The 18598-nt window shown below is 50.9% G+C and overlaps 2 protein-coding genes across 5 annotated transcripts in view; one reads left to right on the forward strand and one right to left on the reverse strand.

Annotated features, from left to right (window-relative positions):
* The first annotated feature begins 4181 nt into the window (after positions 1-4181).
* On the forward strand, positions 4182-10590 carry PDRG1 (p53 and DNA damage regulated 1). Its single transcript, XM_003983632.5, has 5 exons — positions 4182-4374; positions 5987-6062; positions 7021-7095; positions 8986-9066; positions 9665-10590. Exons 1-5 carry the CDS (start codon positions 4288-4290, stop codon positions 9745-9747), a joined length of 402 nt encoding a protein of 133 aa, XP_003983681.1. The 5' UTR covers positions 4182-4287; the 3' UTR covers positions 9748-10590.
* Positions 10591-12317: 1727 nt separating this feature from the next.
* Positions 12318-18598, reverse strand: part of TTLL9 (tubulin tyrosine ligase like 9) — a 41417-nt gene continuing 35136 nt past the window's right edge. For all 4 annotated transcript variants that reach the window (XM_006929859.4, XM_019826672.2, XM_019826670.2 and 1 more), the window contains 3 exons: positions 18356-18469; positions 16822-16946; positions 12318-12713 (listed from right to left, as the gene is read on the reverse strand). In XM_006929859.4, coding sequence (XP_006929921.1) covers positions 12637-12713; positions 16822-16946; positions 18356-18469 — 316 coding nt within the window. In that variant the 3' untranslated portion in view covers positions 12318-12636. The remainder of the gene's footprint in view (positions 12714-16821; positions 16947-18355; positions 18470-18598) is intronic.

Genomic DNA, 18598 nt, shown 5'->3' on the forward strand with positions numbered 1-18598 from the left:
GAATTGGGATATGGAGCAGACTTCTTGCTGCTCCCAGTCCCAGGGTAGCCACAGCCCTGTTGCCTCTCCAAGCCCTCATCACCACCCTCCCATTCCTAACGCCCACTCCCTGGACTATAACCCTCCTCCCTTTTAGCCCATCCTATCCCCACCGCCAGAGAGGGCTTTCACAAAATACACCCAATCATGTCCCATACTTACTCAGAACCTTCCAGCAGCTTCTCGCTGATCCGTGAGCAAAACCCGATCCCCTTACCTTAGCCGACAAGCCCTGGCGGGATCTGCCACTCCCACCCCCCACCTCCAGTAGAGGGGTTACGAGCCTGGCCGCAGAGAGAATCTGCCTCGGTTAGAGTCCTGGCTCTTTTCCTCATTCGTTCGTTCATTCATTCATTCATTCATTCATTCAAAAATGTCTATTCACCACCTACTGGGGGCCAGGTACTGTTCTGGGCATTTGGGACACGTCATTAACAAATGAGACAAAGATTCCTCCTCTTGTGAAACTTCCTTTCTAGCAGAGGGAGATGAACAACAAATATAAGGAAGTTAATTATATAACACCCTGGAAAGGGACAAATGCTAGGAAAAAAAGGAGAAAAAAGTAGAGCAGAGGAAGTTCATCAGTGGATAAGGAGGGGCAGGGTCTGCATTTTTAAATACAGTGGAGTGGTTGGGGTAGGTCTTGCTGAGAAGGTGAAATTTAAGCAAAGACTTGAGCAAGTGAGAGGAGGAGACACGCAGATAGTAGGGCAGAGGGAAACAGTGGGGAGAGAGGTGGGAAATGCCTCAGAGAGGCAGGGCAGCGCAGGCAGGGTCTTGTGGGTCTTGGTGAGGAGGCTTTTACTGACTGAGATAGGAGTATTGGAGAGTTTTGACCATAGGGAGTGGGGAGGGCAGGGCAGGGAAGGAGGGGAAGCCGAGCAGGCCCGGCAGATGTCACGTGGATGGCAACTTCAGCCTGATCCCACAGGGGGACTGTGGAGTGCAAATTATACCTCGGAGTTACCCATCCGTACCCCCACGATCATCCCAGGTGAGGAAGGTGGGCTTTCATATCTCTACAATGATGGGTCATAGCTTAAGGGGAAGGTAAGTCACCCCAGGAGGCTCCAGCAGCCTGAGGGCAGTCCCCCCTAAGGGGAGAAGTGGGTGCTGCTCACTGGGCACATACCCAAAGGGGGTGCATAATAAAAGGGGACCCCAGGGGAACGGGTGTAGCTTTGCTCTTGTTGGCTCCAGCCTCCAAACACCGAAGTCCCAGCAGCCACGTCCCTTTTGCCTGGGCTAAAGATTGGGGGCATGCCCAATGTGACCAGGCAGGGTTTCTCTGGTTAGGGATCACCTGCCCACTCCTGAACCTCCACCCCAGGCTGCAGAGGGATCTATCCTCTGCAATATCCTCAGCTTGGGGCAGTCCAGGCTCCTGGGATCGGAACTGGGTCACCTTTGGGTTAGCTCTGCTCATCCTTGAACACTTTGGATTTGACAAAGTTCTGCTTCGTGTTGAGTCTACTCATTCATTCCGTAAACATTGGCTGAGCACCCACTGTGTGCCAGGCACCATTCTCAGTTCGGGATTCACAGCGGTGAGCAAGACAGATACAGTCTCCACCCTGGAGCTTATGGCTGGGGAGGGAGATGACCGGAGAAAAAGGTAGTATTTGAGTGCAGAGATGGGAGAAGCCCAGGAAGCTGTGTGCTCCTAGAGGAGACTCCTGACCCTTGGGAGGAGGTGACACCAGGCTGATAAGTAGGGGGTATGTGGCAGTGACAAAGGTGCAGGAGAAAATTAATGCAGGCTAATGGAGGAGGGAGCGCAAAGGCCATGATATCCCTCACCATTGCCTGCCCACCCCCCGCTATTTCCCAGTGCAGTGACCATCCTCTCCTACTTGGATGATTGTGGCAGCCTCCTCTTGGGTGTCCCACAGAGGGGCAGAGAAGCTGGCGTACTCAGTCACCAACTCCTCTCTTCTTGGTTAAGGGTCACGTCTCTGGGCCGTAACTCACCGGCATTCCCCCCACTCCACTCCGTGGGCAGAGAGAAGCAGGAAGCCACAGACATGTGCGGCAGTGACTGCAGGTGACCTCCAGGAAGGGCTTTGCCCATCTGGGCCGGGCACCCACAGCCCCTTCTGTAGACCTCTTTGTTCCATGCCTCCTTCACCTTTCTGACCCCACCTCCTACTTCCTTCCCCTTGCTCATCCTGTTCTACCTACACTGGCCTCGCTATTCTTCCAGTTTACTAAATAAAGCCTCACCTCAGGGTCTTTGCATTTGCTAGTCCCTCTGCCTGGAACACTTTTCCCCCAGATATTCACATGGCTCACCCCTCACCTATTCCACATTTCTGCTCCAATGCAACTGCCTCAGAGAAGCCCCCTGGCCACATTATTTCATATAGGCCCTCTATAATTTTTTTCCCCACCATCCCGCTCTGTTGTTCTCCGTGGCGTTTATCACCACCTGATATATGATACATTTACTTGTTCGTGTGTTTATTGCTTGTCTCTCCTGCCAGACTGGAAGCTTTCTGAGGGCAAAGACCATGTCCGTTTTTTGCCCGCGGTGGAATCCTTATAACGGGATCAGGGCAGTCAATAAATATTTGTGAAATAGATGGTTTTGGATATAAATGAAACATATGACTTCTCTCCCCAGGGGTGCTCTCTAAGGGCCAGTCACAGTCAGTTTGGGAGCCCACTTTAACCCTTCCCCATCCAGGCTCATCTGGCAGGGGTCAAGGGTTAGCCTGGTCCAGCCCTCTTTGGGCCCCAAGGTGGAGGAGACCCAGTCCTGGGGTCTAGGCCCCAGGGATGCCTGGTAAGTCCTGTTTCTCCTTTGGCAAATGTTCCTCTTTCCTTTATAGGGCCTGTGCCTACGTTTCTGAACCAGAAGGTGTTTACACAAAACATCTTGGGTTTGGCGACAAATTCACCCTCAGTGAGGAATCCTTAATGAATCTTCTTTCCCCACGCAGGGCAGCTGAAGGGAAAATTAGCCGTGCCTCTGGCACTTGAAGGAAGCCAAAGGCCAGGCAAAGAGGAGGTGGGGCTTCTGGGGCCACAATCTGGGGTGGGGGGAGTTTTTTCCCCCAGGATCCAAAGACAGTTGTGGTATGGAGACCAGAATGCTTCTAGACACACATTTGTTCCTGATTTTCTGTGTGACAGGGCATTGTGCTTCTCCTGGCCTCACTTTGCAGCTATGAAATGGGCGGTAATAACCTATCTGCACAAAAAATTGTGAAATTCAAGTGAGGCAAGGGGCATTAAGGGGTTTGGTTACCGGGGGCCAAAGGAGAGAATAAAAAGCTGGAATCAGGGAGGCAGGAGGTCAGAATCCTAGGTCGGCTGTTGGCTGTGTAAGGTCCTCACTCCTCTCTGGGCCTCAGTTTTTCTCAGCTGTACAGTGAGGGGTTCAGGCATGAAGATCTCTAGGGAACCTTCTAGTTCTGAGTGGCAGCCATGTTCCACCTGCCTGCCTTTTCTTGGACATCCTTCCAAAGCCTATGGCCCACGCCGATTTGCTTTCTAACACTTACAGAACTTCTTTTCTGAGCTGGCACTTCATTGTTCACTGCACATGGTTTTCCAGCCCCTTCCCTGGGTCTAGGTCAACCACTCTGAACATTGGGCCTGAGACAGGGGCTCGATGAATACTGGTGAAAGCTGAATTTTTAAAATGATGCCTACCTCCTTCTGATCCGGCAGAGACACAATGAGGGAGAATTTTATTCACTCCCATTTTTATAAATTGGAAACTGAAGGTGTCAGAGATTAAATATAAGCCACTCTGACACATGGACCTTCTTCCTTCTTAGTGTTCCTGAAACAGGGGAAGAATGATTTTATTACTCCCAAACACCATAGTATGTAATTATATGTTTTGTCATGAATTGTCGGTGTTTCCCACTAGGATGACGTTGCATGAGGACAGAGACTGTGTTTTGTTCACTGCTGCGCCCTCAGCACCTAAAACTGCCTGGCGCCTAGTAGGTGCTCAACAAATAGAGAAAGACAAGCAGGTGGGTTCAAAGGCAGCGCGGCACGCTAGGCGCTCTGGGCCTGCAGGGGGCGTTCCAGTCCCGCCCCCAAAGCTAGGCCCGCCTCTCTCTCGAGTGTTGGAGCCTGCGCGACACAGTTCTTTTAATTGCGCATGCCCGCCGGAAGGCCTGCCCGGGCGGCGCGTGCGCGTGCGCATGCGCAGCCGAAGCGGAGCCCGAACGGAATTTGAGCTGTGTCGCAGCCGAGCCGAGTGGAGTGGAGTCTTAGGTGGTGGGCATGCTGTCACCCGAGGCGGAACGGGTGCTTCGGTACCTGGTGGAGGTGGAAGAGCTCGCGGAGGAGGTGCTGGCGGACAAGCGACAGGTAGGAGGCCGGTCCGAGGCGCTGGGGCTGGGGTTCGGCGTTTGGGGCCTGGCGGCGAGCGCCGTAAGGCCGCGCGCTGGGCGCGGAATCCGGTTCCAGCGGGGGCTTGCAGTGGGCTGACCTGGGCTGGTGGGCTCACGGCTGTGACAGACGTGGGGCGGCGGTAAGGTAAGGTGGACCAGACGCCTGTGACGGCGCCTCGCTTCACGCATTTATTAGCATGTGTTAAGTGGGCGCCTGCTCTGTGCCAGAGATTCCCTGTGCCCATCCTTTCTCCGTCCCTCGCCGTGCCCTCGGGATCCCGAGCCGTTACCTCTTTCATAGGTTTACCTGAACATCTCTTTCAAAGGGCAGTTCCTGCTGCCTCGCCCCACTGACTGTGGGTGCTCTGCCTTGGCCAAGGCTCTCAGGGGACAAAAGAGAAAAGAGTGGTCTTGTGATTGGGCAGGTGGGGACGCTGGAGAAGTGGGGCCTTGGTCGTGGAGGGCCTTGTAGACCTGACCTGGAAGTCTGGGTCTTGGGTCTTGTGCTAATTTAAGCGTTGAGGGTTTGAAGGGAGTTGATGGGGGGAGGGAGGATGATGTAATTGGATTTAGGCTTTAAAAGAGTTCTCTGGCTGGTGTGTGGAGCACAAAATATAGGGGGGCATGAGGGGTGGTCTGTGAGGAGCCACTGCCAAGGTTCAGGCAAGAGATGGGTTTGGCTCTAGCTGGTGGTGATGGAGACAAGCGAATGGGTCAGAGGTATATTTTGGGGCTTTAGTAGGCCTTGATGTGGTTACATATGGGGGTGAGGGAGTGGGAGGAGTGAAGAGTGATTCATGACTCGTCTCCAGTTAGAATAATTGGATGACTGGTCGAGTGTTTACTGAGAAGGGGAAGACTTGGATGAATAAGTGCCCATTAAATGAAACACTGCATCAGGGTGTGCTGGATGATAATAATAAAGAAGCGATTAAAATTTGCCGAGTACTTACTGTGTGTCAAGGACTACGCGAACTCATTTAGTTCCTGGCTCAATAACCTATGAGCTAAGTGCTATTCATATCTCCATTTCTCCGAAGGTGAAATTACACAGCTCGTGGCGGGCAACAGGATTCAAACCTGGGTATCGTGGCTCCAGAGCCAGCGCTCTCCAGAAGGATACCGTAGCGTCTCCTCACTTCCTTAGTAGCTTTTGTGTTGTTAGCACTGTTTCAGTGCCCCCACCCCTGCTATTGCAATGCAGGATTGTTGGCTTTCTCCTGATACTAGGTCAGCATCAACCGAAGGGACTTGTCCAGGGAGCGGTTTCTACTGCCATGGTGATTCTGAAATGCTCTGCAGCTGGAGAACTAGCACTCCAGTGAATAATAAGTTATCCATTTAGTCAGCGAACTTTTCCCCAACACCTTCTCTGTGGGGACAGCACCTGCACGGAGCATTGTCTTTAAGGACCTGGAAACTGAATAGGAGAAGTACATTTGCACATCAGTGTGTTTTGGACATGACATTGGAAGAAACCCAGGGACAATGCCTTGTGTCTGTTGAGTTTTAAAAGCCTCTGGTCTGTTGGAAGGTAATGGTTTGGGGCAAGAGGGAGCTGAGTTCCCTCCTACCCCTGTGCTTTGCAGATTGTGGATCTGGACACCAAAAGGAATCAGAACCGGGAGGGCCTGCGGGCCCTGCAGAAGGATCTCAGCCTCTCCGGTAAGTCAGGATTTCATCACTGAGGCTCTGGAGGCCTGTTCTATCTTCCTTCTAAGGCTTTCAACTTATCTGTAACAAAGACAAGTCAGGAAGCCCCACGTGTGTGACACAGCCTGTGGAGATGAGGGAGAAGGTGTTGCAGGTCTGACACGGACTGTGGCTCAGGGTTTCAGCGGCTCATCTCCACGATGGGGGTTAGTTGCTGGCTCACTGATGGCACTAGGAAGGTGCTGGGTGGGGGTTATGGACACAGTGCAGTTCCTGCCCTTGTGCTCTTACAGATAAAACAGCATAAATACATAATTGGAAGTTGTGAGAAAGCTGAGGAAGGAATTGGACATGACGTGGGTGTTGGAGGAGGGGTTGAGGGCTTTTCAGATGAGGACAGGTGGGTAAGACAGAGTAAGCGGGGGGGGGGGGGGGGATGTGATGTGGCTGGAAAGATGGGCAGAGGCCAGGCCCAGGGTTTAAAGTGCACCGGAAAGCCTAAAACCTGCTCATTGCTTCTCATCTCACCAGAGTAAAAGGCGGAGTCCTGTAAGACCGCCTGGAACTCTCCAACATCCTCTCCTCTCCTGTTCCCCCTTGCTCTGCCTTGCTCACTCTTTCCCCAGATGTCTGCAGGGCTCACACCCACTTTCTTCAAGTCTCTGCCCAGATGTCACATGATCATTGAGGTCTTCTCGGACCACCTGATACCAATGACAAGTTCGTCCCCTACTCTGACATTCCCCATCGTCTTACCCTGCTTTATTTTTCTGTGGAGTACTTAGACTTATCAGGGTCTGACAGGTCCTATCTGTGCTTATTTATTCTTTCTCCTCCACCGTAACATAAGCTCTGTGAGGGCAGAAACTTTTGTCTCGTTCTACTGTGTTGTCAGCATCTCAGACAATGCCTGTCAAGAGTGTAGGTGCTCCAAAATATTTGTTGAAAGAGTGACCATTTGCCCTTTCAGAAGATGTGATGGTTTGCTTCGGGAACATGTTCATCAGGATGCCTCACCCTCAGACGAAGGAGATGATTGAGAAAGGTAAGGCCTTCTGGGGATGAGTCAGGGACACGTCTCCCCCACCAGCCCCAATCGTAACCCAGAACTGAGTGAGAGTCAGGCTTTGGGCCATTTGAGGAGAGGCAGCTGTGTTACAGGGTTCAGGTAGGTGTGGGTTTGAGTCCCTGCTCTGCCACTCTGAGCTACTTCTCATCTCTAAAGGGGGGGGGACGCATCTCCGTAGCACACTTGTGAAGGTGGGATAAAACAGTATATGTACTTAGCCTAGTGCTTGTTTACCAGTGAGAAACAGTTTGTGCCACAAATACAGAAGACCCAACAAACCGAGGCTTCAGGAAACCTGGTTCTGTTTTTCTCCTCAGTAGTTGTCTAGAGGCAGGCAGTCCAGGACTGGCACTGCTGCTCACAGCAAGGTCACCCTCACGTGTTCTCGTGGTGGCGGTGTGGTCATTGCAGGCCTCGTGTCCTCATGCCAGGCTGTATGGCCTTGCTTTCTGTTTCAAAGTAAGGCTGTCCTCCTTAGAGACTTCGGACATCTCGTTGGCCAGAACTAAGTCATGTGGCCACCCGTCGCTTCAAGGGAGGCTGGCAGAGTGGGCTCTTTATTTTTCAGGTCCCCTGTAGTAGAGACTGCATTGAAAATGGAGGTTTGGGGAGAGTGAGCCTCCGGGCTCTGCTGCAGCCTGGGCACTCAGCACGTACTCAGATCTTCATAGCCACGACCCTCGAGGCTCTTTGTAGGAGCATAATGGCAAAAAGTCAAGCTGCAAATGGGTCCTTGCTTGGGAAAAGGAAAGATTGTGCGTAGTTTTTTCTCTCCCGACCCTTGGAAAATGTATAGACCAAGAGAGGACCGGCAAGGTCGCCCGTCCCTGAAGGCAGAGTCTCCCTAGCGCTGTTGAAATAAAATTTTAGCAAAGGAGACTAGAACAGCTTAAAGAAGTTTCTGACTGCGCTTTTGAAAAATGTACACTAATACTATGGTTATAAAATTAAGAGTCGTCATTGCACTTGGGCGGTGGCCACAGTTCACTCAGGCTAAGCTTTCAGAGGGGGTTGCTTGCCTGGGTTCAGGATCTGGTCCTCAGCTGTCTTGGTCCACAGATATGGTCTTGTCACCATACCTCGAGGGGTTCTGGGACATGATTGTCGCTGGTTCTCCGGGTCCTCCCAAGCTAACCAAGCCCCTGAGGGCCTAGCGTTGCTCGTTTACCAGGAGCACTAGAACCGCTGCCCAGGCCTTCTCCCCACTGGAAAGAATGAAAATCTGTGGGGAAGACAAACCAGCAGGTGGTCGTTTGGGTGACATCAGGCAGTGGTGTCACCAAACATTGTGGCGTCTACTTCTCATAATGCAGTGTGCCCTAAGGTATGAACAGTCTTGGCAAGATAACCTTTTCTGTTCACCAGGGTTAATTAGGTTAAGCCCGAGCATCGGGCTTGTCCATTGATCGTTTAGGTCACATGTTACCACAGTCCTGTTACCTAAAAACCCCTCATATTGATGGAGTTAGGTTTGTAAAACTCCTTAGCCATGCTTTTCCTAACCATCTTCTTCACTCTGGTTTGATGTTTGAATTTTCTGTGATTTCATTGTGGGAGGGTGACCTAAAGTCCCATATTGCCTTCCCCACCCACTGAGCAGCCGAAGGTACTTTGCATATGAAAATAGGTCAGTGAACGGAGAGGCGAGTGCTCAGTCCTTTCCTGGGCTTACTCGACCATCTTGGGGCAGATCGCATCCCTTCTCTAGGCTTCACTTCCTTCCTCAGTTGGTCTCTCAAGTCCCCTTCTTCCCGAATGCCAGGAGCCCTTGATCTCAAGGAGTGGGGGGAGAAGTGGATGGCTTCTCCCTTTGGGTGGGTCTGTCTGTGGTGTAACCTCATCCTCTGCCCACCTCGTTTTTTTCAGATCAGGACCATCTGGATAAAGAAATAGAGAAACTCCGCAAACAACTTAAAGTGAAGGTCAACCGCCTCTTTGAGGCCCAAGGTATTGGCCTGGCGGGAAATGGAAACTAGGAAGAGAGAGGACTGTCAGCATGGACTTTGCAGAGCAGGGTGGAAGCCTCTCCCAGGCAGGCAAAGGCCTGGGCAGCAAGCGAGCGGTGCTGAAGCTGTGGGCAGGGACGGTGGTTGTAGCTGCCCAGAGATGGAATGAACAAGGAAGGTCGTGGGGTCTTATTCCTGTCATGAGTCCTGTTCCAGGCACAAGGAACAGCCTGGGCTATCTCACAGGAAATCCTAGGCATGGTGTAAGAAGCAGGATAGCTCTGACTCAGGGCACTCAGAGGGCCTCAGTCAGGTGGTTAAGGCCAGAGCTAAATTTCTGGGTAAACCTAACCCCTCCAGATTGGTCACGGGCCTGGCAGAAATCTGGAGGTTTCTGGGCAGCAGAGTCAGGTTCTTGGTGACTCCTGTGCCTTATCCAATGCATTGCAGAATTTGAGGCCCTTCCCTGTCAGACCTCAAGGCCAAGTGTTTGGCAACATGAATGCAGCATAAGCCCCTTTCCTGGGCCTGACTCCAGGGCCAGCAGGAGTTGGACAACAGGAGGCCCGACTAGCTGATGGATTGTTTTCTCCCTTTAGGCAAACCAGAGCTGAAGGGTTTTAACCTGAATCCCCTCAACCAGGATGAGCTTAAAGCTCTCAAGATCATTTTAAAAGGATGAAATTCAAGAATGAGATGGGGGACCTAGGACAGCATCCCCCCTGAGGTCATGGAGGACCCAGGACTCCAGCTTTGAAACCTGCAAGGACACGATCCACCCTGCTAGAAGATGGGCGTCTTTACACTTTAAGATGTAAAGAAGATCTGCCCCATGAAAAGCCTTTGTCTGGGGGGATTGGCTCTCCGTGATGGCAGGAGGGAGCCCTCAGCCTGCCAGTGTCTGCTGGGGCTGACTGCTGGGGCTGGATGGACACAAGGCCCATTGACAGGCCCTGGCAGCCACCAGTGCTGAGTGGGGGCAGTGCCTGTGGGGGTGTGAGAATGGCCACAACAGGCACTTTTAACAAGGGCCCCTGTTCAGATGGGCCCCGGACGTCGGGGAGCATCATTCCTGCATTCCTCTCCAGAAGAGAGGCATTCTCAAGCCGCATGTAGTGGAATTGGAATAAAGCAGGAGGCTCACAGGTGGTTTCTGAATGAAAGGCCGAATCAGTGTTTCGTAGTTCACCACAGCCATCTGTGGGCCAGACGCACCACTCCCCCAGCACCGCCTCCACTTTGACCCTTTTTTCCTGCTTGCCCCCAGAATGGAGCCCAGAGTGGGTGCTGCTTATCAAACTCTTGCACCTGTCTTTTAGTCAGGAAGGCCTTGCAGAGTCCCGCACCAGGGACGGGTGGGGGAGCTGCCTCTTCACGAGGCCCTCTGCCACCTCTGAAGGCGGGGCCTGGGTCAGCGCCACTCAGGGTTCCGGCCTGCCTTCGCTGGTCTCAGATCCTAACGTGCTGTGAGGCAGCACGCTGTCTTTCATGTCACTGAGAGCTTAATAAATGTTTCCTAAACGAATGAATAGTAGCTTCTGTTCTTTACCTCATTTGGTCCTTAATCGAGGCCACGCTGCCTTTAGGATGCCACCAGCCTTGAAATGCTAGCAGGACTAGACCGCCAGTACCAACACTGGTAACACGGAGCGGGCACGCCTCACCCGGTCCCCTCACTGCACTTGGCTCCAGCCGATGATCACGTGGGAACACAGGCTGGTATGTCCAGATGTTACTTTTTTTTCAAGAGGAGCTAGAAATCTGGATTTTTAAATTGAATCTCCTGCCTTTTAAACATCACTGATACAGAAGAGTTTTAAAGACAGGTTTTGGCCAACAAAATACCCTACATAAGCCAAATTTGGTCCCATACTTACAATTTTGCATCTTCCTGAGTTTTAAAAGTAGAATTACATTGTTTTCCCCATCATGGTCCTAAAGTGGGGAGGTAGAATTGGAAGCTAGACGTCCATCCATAGTAGACTAGTTAAAGGAGTCAACAGCTCCAGACAGGGGAATACGCTACACCTACAGTCAGGGATAAGGAAGCTTGCTGTGCACTGATTGGGAGCCAGTTCCAGGGTAGAGTAAGTGAGAAAAACAAGACGACAGAGCAGGGTCTCATAAGCCGATAATTTGTGTGCAAACACTGTATGGTTTCCTCCCCAAGACAGAAACTGCCGGGTTGGAGCACAAGGGTGAAAGAGAAGGACACCTCACCTTTGTAGTACATATTACATACAAACGTAAAAAAGGGACCGGAGCATTCGCCCCGGTAGCTGCTGTCTGATACGTGTGCCTGGTTGCGTGACTTCAGTCTGAACGTTGTCCCTGCCTGTGTGGCAGGGTGGATGCTTGGCCAAAGGAGCCGGTCAGGTTGGCTGTCCTGGAAATGAGGAACCTGTGTCCAGGGCTGTCTGGCCTTGCCTCAGTCACATGGGTGGAAGGAGGTTCCCACGCTCTGAGGCAGGAGGCCCAGAGTGGCCTAGCTTCTGGCCTTCCCAAGGCGGTTCGTTCACTTCTTGGGTCTGCCGGTATTTTTCCTTCCAGAAATCCCTTCCCCTTCCCCTTCTGCTATTTGCAGCCAAAAGAACTGTCCTGCAGTGGGGAGAGTTGCAGTGGGAGCTGCCTGGGCTCTCCTAGGCGGTCCCCCATGGAGCAATTTGCCCACAGCCCACTCTGCTGCAGTCTCTCTTAAACCAACAGGAGGCTTAGGAATGGTGGAATGTGTAGAGAATGCAGAACTTTCATTTGCGCCCAACTCCCCAAGCCGTATCCCGTTGCTGGCCAGGCCAAGGCCTTCTGGCTTAAAAAGCTCAGCTCCCAACCTCGGGAAGGTGCGTAGAGGCCCCACATCACCTAGCTGCCTCCTAAGTGCACCTTTGCAGAGACCCTCGCTAAGCAGCTTGGCCTTTCCGATCCTTACCTTGTCCGCTTGAAAAACAAGGATGCTCTGGCCTGTTGATGTTAAGATGGTCAGGGGAGCTCCATGAATTCCTGACACGCCAAGTCAGGGTGTTGCATGGAGGGAAAGGTGTATTTAGGGCTCAGCCTTTCCCCAGAGCCCCAGTAATCCAGTAAGTGCTTGCTTTGCAAGCACACCTTAAGACCAGTTCCCTAGCCCCTGACCCCTTGCTCCTGAAGGCTCGTTTTAAGCACTGACCTTCAAGACATCAAAGGCTCAAAGCCAGGAGGGCCTGGCTCCGGTCAGCATCATGCCCTGAGCCAGGCCCAGTGCCCAGTGACTCCGAGTGAGGTCTGTTCTCATTTATTAAACAGGATCTCTCTGGGGTAGCAGAAACTGCTACCCTTGCGGTTGTCCTTGTCAGGCCCGATGGCCAGGCCAATCCCTCAAGGTTAATACGCATCCAGTCCCAGGGATTGGCCGTCTCCTGGTGCAGAGGTGCCCAGGTGGGGGCATCCAGGGGACCTGGAACAAGCAGTAAGCAGCAACGCTGCTGCCAGGCCAGAGGGAGGGAGGTGAGTGCTTGGAGGCACCGCTGTGCTGGAAAGAGGGGGAAGAGGACTGTGCTGGCACCTCCCAGGGTCACTTTCCTCCCCACCGCGGGGACTAACTGGAGGCTTTCTTCTGGCTTTGAAGGGAGCGGAACAGTTGCCTCAGCTGTTTTTTCCGATCGTTGACACAGCCTGGAAGGGAAATGGAGTGTTAGCCGGGATGGCCTGTCCTTGGTAGAGGAGACATGGGGGGCGTGGAGGGGCCTGTGCTCCCACTTCCTGGAAGAGGGAGGGCCCGCAGGAGCCGTGCAACCCCGGATGGCCTGTGTTTTTCCCTGTCTTTTTCGTCCCGACTCCACTCCTGAACTGCACGCCCTCAAGCAGATCATTCTCCCCTGTTGAGCATAGTTTTCTCATCAATCAACCAGGATACCTGCTCTGTGGACTGAATGTAAGGATCACCAGAAAAAGGTAACATTCAACTCCGGTGCTGAATGTGGATGAACTTGCTGAGCCTTCACAGGAATGACGTGTAGAAGAAAACTGAGTTTCAGACAGGTTAAGAAATTTGCTTCGAATCATACCGCAAGTAGCAGAACTGAGACTCGAACCCAGATCTAGCTCCAGAGGCCAAGCTCTTTTTTTTTTTTTTTTTTTAATTTTGAGAGAGAGTGTGAGCAGGGGAGGGGCAGAGAGAGAGGCGGAGAGAGAGAGAGAGAGAGAGAGAGAGAGAGAGAGAGAATCCCAAGCAGGCCCTGCACTGTCAGCACAGACAGGCCACGCTCTTAACCACTACCCCACACTACCTTTCCTCTTGGCTTCACTTGGTGAAAACATTGCAAGCTAGCATAGTGCCTGGTACCTAACAGGTTAAACGTTAGCTTCCTTCCCTTCCTTACCCAACCCCATATGGCAGGCACAAGTGGTTAAGAGAGGAATGTTCCCCGCAAGTGGCCCCTACTCCTGGAAGGGTGTCCCAGGCAATCCATGCTGAGAGGCCGACAGGAGCTTCTGAGACACCTCCTCTCAGCACCTTCACGGCGTTACCCGCTTCTCGTTTGTTCTCACGGCTGGTCTGTGAGGCAGCACCATGGTCCTTTAGCTGTGCCAGGCACACTGATGGCGCTCACAGATGCTGGCTGAATGACTGCATCGCTGTGGCCACAACTGCTGACCTGGAGGCATCTGCCCTCTCAGCACCCCAGAGCCTCCTGGGTACTCAACTGATCAAGGCTTCACTGAGCTGAGGCCCACTATATGCGTCCCCAGGGTTTTCCAAAGTGAGTTCCATGGAACCACCTGGTTCCTTCATAACTCCCAAATCTTTGTGTCCAATGCAAGCCTCTTGTTGGAGTTCTAGACTCATCTCTGAATTGCCTGCTGATCTTTTCACCCGGAGACCCTTCAGTCCTTCATTTCATCCAGGCTCTTCCCACCTTGACCAGCGTCTCTTGTGCTCGCACCCAGACGCTCGACTGGAGACTTGGGGATTATTCTAGAGACTTCTAAAGCAGGGGCTCTCAACTAGGCTGTGCTTTAGTCAGCTGGGACCTTTTAAAACTCCTAAGGGCCAGATCAACTGTATCTTTACCTTCAGCAGACATTAGTACTTTTGAAAGCTCCAGCATAGTTCCTATAGCGGCCAAGATGGAGAGCCACTGTTCTGCATCTTTGCGACTCAGACAGGGTCCAGGGATAAGCAGCATTAATATCTGAGGCAGATGGTTGCCAAAGATGGCTGCAACAACTCCTTCCATTCCTATATGCACGCCTTCCTGCAAGGTGACTGCTGCTCCTTGACCCAGTGGAGGGCTCCATTTCCTTGCCCTGTGAATCTGGGCTACAGCAGCTTTGACTAATGGATGGTGACGGAATGACACTACACCGTGGGACTTCTGAGCCTAGGCCTCAGGGGGCTTTGCTAGGTCTCCCACCTTCTTGGAACGTGAGACTACCATGGGAAGAAGCCAGGGCTGGGCTGCTGGAGGATGAGTGGCCACCTGGAAAGAGAGGCCCCGCTGACAGCCAGCATCACAACCACCACCCGTGCGAATGAGGCTATTCTAGGCCTTGTGTCTCAGTGAATCGGCCAGGTGCCTGCAGCCTTATGAACGACCCCAGGCGAGACCTGAAGAATCAGCAAATGGGACAGAAGTTGTTTTAAGCCTCTAGGTTTGGGGAGAGTTTGTTACATAGCAACAACTAGGAGAGCATCACCTGGGAGCTTGTTAGAAAGGCAGAATGTTAGGCCCGCATCCCAGACCTACTGAATCGTAATCTGCATTTTAACAAGATTTCCAGATGATTATATATACGCACATCAAAGCTTGAAAGCTCTGTAGAGTCATCTTGCAACAACACAAGGTGGCACTGCTGTAGAAAAGCCTTTCATAAATCCCCTCTCCTCTCCTTTCTCAAGCAAATTAATCGACACTCCAGGCTTCCTTGCAGCTGGGGTGGCCATGTGACCCAGTTCTTGCCAGTAAGATGTCAGCCCTGGGAGGGTTTCCCTTTTGGAATAAAGAGTCAAATCTTGAAGGAAAAGCCTTGGCCCTTGGGCCTTCCTGCTTCTTCCTGCCTGGGACGAAGACACAGTGTCTGGAGTAGGAGCAGCCATATTGCAACCATGAGGCAACAAGCATGAGCACCAACGCCACCCACTAAGTGTAGCCAAGTGGAGAGAAGAAAGCGCTGGGTCTCTGGGGGCATTTTGCATCCATTGTGTCAGCCCTGTCACCTACCCCAAGACATCCTGTGGCTCAAAACAGATCATTCCCTTTCTGTGTAACTATTATTTGGCTTTTCAGTTGCTTGCAGCCAAACTCAATCCTAAATCCTATCAAACCCTAAAAAAAGATTTAAAACTTCTTTTCATTAAAAAAAAAAAGCCACTTAAATAAAATTTTAAAAGCAAATAACAAATTCAGGAAAATATTTATAAATACATTTGACAGAGGGGTAATGTCATCAATGTATTGATATCCAAGGCCTTTATAAATTTAGAGAACAAGCCACTGAAAACTGCATAAAGACTATGGACAGCTTACAAAAGAAGAAATACGAATTGAAAAACTCTGCAACATAACCAGTAATCAACAGAATGCACATAAAAACAAATCTACTTTTTTACCTATCTAGTTGACAAAGGTTTTCTGTGGTGTTGTGTGTGTGTGTGTGTGTGTGTGTGCGTGTGCGAGTGCGTGTTTTATTCAGAGCAGGCAAATCTGTGTACTCTTTCTAAAAAGCAATTTGGCTGTAATAAGTCCATCGCTTTGACCCAGTACTTCTACTTCTAGGAATCTGTCCTAAAGAAATAGCCAGAATTTCAGCTGAGCTTGATGTGAGAAGATGTTCATCACAGCATGGCATTACTTATAAAAGAAAAAAATTGGAATCGTACCAAATGTTCAATTATGAGAAGTTGATTTAGTAAGGCTGACCTATATGCAAGCTGGAATATTTTACAGCTGTAGAGTAATTTTGTTTTTAATTGTGCTAAGGGATAGAATTTTCTAGCAGCCAAGCATTCAGGTTTTAGAGTAAGAGGGATTGGAGTTCAACTCCTCATCACTTATAACTGGGACCTTCAGCAAGTTGTGTAACACCGGGAGACCATTTCTCCATCTATAAAACGATACAAGCTGCCTAAAAGTGAAATGATGTACGTAAAGCTTGGACCTGGCCAAAAAGTGTTTCCAAAAGAGAGGCTCTTATTAGTATTGTTGAATGACATGGAATATACTATGTGGAAAAGTGGGACTCAAAACTCCAGCCCAATGCCAATGTTGTAAAGAAAAAAGTATAAATATAGGCATTTTTGAAAAACTGGAAGGAAATACAACAGATTGTTGAAGCTGGTTATGTCTGGATGGTTTTTTATTCCCTTTTAGTTTTCAAATACTCCACAATGAGTGAATAATTTTTATAATCAAGAAAATTTTTCACTTTTTAAAAACCAAGTTTAAAGTCAAGCCCTGAAGTCCTTAATTTCTTTTACCACATTGTACATTTTTGGAGTTCTTTTCCACCTAAGCCTTTTGCAATCCACCTCCTCATAGATGAATAATATCTCTTGCCATGTGCCAGGTGGCGTTCTAGGCATATGTTGAGATAAAAACTCTTTTGTCTCCATTTTACAGATGAGGAACAGAGAGGTTAAGTCCCTTGCCCAAGGTCACACAGCTGGTAAATTGTAGATCAAATTAAAACGGTCTAACCGCTATGCCAAGCTGCCTCCTAGACTACCTGGCTCCTCTCATGACACATCCCCCGTGCCCACTCCCCACCTGGCCCCACTTACCAAGGTGTGTGTTGGTCACAAAATTCCCCATCCCCGACAGGTCAGGAGCCCCCTCTTCTCGGCTGACAGGGCCATCATTCCACATGAGGTCAAAGCCTCCCACTCGCTTCTCCCTTCCTGTGAGCCTAGATGGGCAGAAGATACAAGGGGCTGATGAAGGTGCACCTGATGAAGCCCTAAGACCCGGACCAGGCTCCTGATCCCTCCCGGCACCCTGCACGTGCCCACGCTGTCAGCATTTCTTCTTTTGTTCACCCATTTCCCAGGTTTCAGAGGGGTCGTCTCCCATATTGTCCCCAGGCTCCCACCCTTGCCCTCGGTAACATGAACCTACTTATACTTAAAGTCTGCTGTCCTTCCCAGACTATAAACTCCAGGAAGGCAGGGACTAGGTCTGTTGTGTCCTTTACTGTGTCCCCGGTGTGGGGCACAGGTCTTGGCACATAGTAGGAGCTCAAATGTTTGTTGAATGAGTGAATGATGGTAGATACAGAGGACACTTGAGGTTCTACCTGCTTAGCACCCATTTCAGCTTCTTTCAGCCTCAGGGTACCTTGGGTTTTTTTGAGAACCACTCCTCCCTCTCTCACTCACATGGCTCAGCTCAGGGCTGATCCTGCTCCCCTGGGAGATGGGCACAACATGTAGGCCCAGGCAATCAGAGTCACAATGATTGGTTCAGAGATAGGCATTGACATAATCCCCACCAATAAGAATGAGAGTTAGCCCTCAAACTTTTGCTGGAATAATTGGGAAAAAGCTAATACACAGGAAAGAGGTGGGTCAGGGAGAAGGAGAAAGGGAAAGAAAGGGAATCAACCAATACTGACTGGGCACCTGGATTCAGCCATTCCTGAAGTCAGACCCTGGGTTTTCCCATCATATGCACATCATTATAACAGTAGATAGTCTCAGGGCGCCTGAGTGGCTCAGTCGGTTAAGCGTCTGACTTTGGCATAAATCATGATCTCATGGTTTGTGGGTTTGAGCCCCGCGTCGGGCTCTGTGCTGACAGCTCAGAGCCTGGAGCCTGCTTCAGATTCTGTGTCTCCCTCTCTCTCTGCCCCTCCCCTGCTCATGCTCTGTCTCTCTCTGTCTCAAAAATAAATAAAAACATTAAAAAAAAATAACAGTAGATAGTCTCTTATTGAGCACTTATTATGAGCAAGGCACTTTATAATAAATTATCTTAGTAGATTAATTTAACAATCCTGGGGGTTAACATGAGGTTTCCCATTTTACAGACCAGAAAACAGGCTTAGACAGGTGAAGTCCAGGGTCTCATGGAAATCCTGCTGGACTGAATCTCAGAAGGCTATATAGTTGGCCCTGCTGTGCCTCAAAAGGGCTGAGTCCTTGGACCAGGATCCAACCCTGTGTGGACATCTCAGTTTGTCCATCTGTACAATGGTGAGCAGGCCCGAACCATCTCTAAGGGCCACTCAAGTCCCAGGGTTCTGAGTTCTCTGTCTTCCTTGATGGGAGCCCCAACTGTCACATACAGGGGTGCCTGAGCGAGGCTGCCTTCCCTCACCTGGCCTCCATGTCCACGACATGCAGGGTATCTTCCAGAAGGCAGGTCTTGAGCTCATAGTCCTCCTGGCTGCTGGCTGTCAGCGATGGGGATGCGTTGACCTCCAGGAGCCACCTGGGGAAGGAGGGGGATGGAGAGCCTTAGGGTTGCCTGGTCCCTGGGGACCCTGGAATTTCATGGAGAGGCTAGATGGGGTGCCTGGGCCCAACCCTCAATTCAACCAAGGTTGCTGTCTCCATTTTT

The sequence above is a fragment of the Felis catus genome, chromosome A3 (genome assembly GCF_018350175.1).
Source record: "Felis catus isolate Fca126 chromosome A3, F.catus_Fca126_mat1.0, whole genome shotgun sequence".
In the NCBI taxonomy this organism is placed as follows: domain Eukaryota; kingdom Metazoa; phylum Chordata; class Mammalia; order Carnivora; family Felidae; genus Felis; species Felis catus.

Coding starts and splice junctions, on each gene's coding strand:
- PDRG1 (XM_003983632.5), top strand. CDS start 4,288: ATGCTGTCACCCGAGGCGGAACGGGTGCTTCGGTACCTGGTGGAGGTG. Junction 6,063..7,020: donor GAAGGATCTCAGCCTCTCCG/GTAAGTCAGGAT, acceptor TTGCCCTTTCAG/AAGATGTGATGGTTTGCTTC. Junction 7,096..8,985: donor GAAGGAGATGATTGAGAAAG/GTAAGGCCTTCT, acceptor CGTTTTTTTCAG/ATCAGGACCATCTGGATAAA.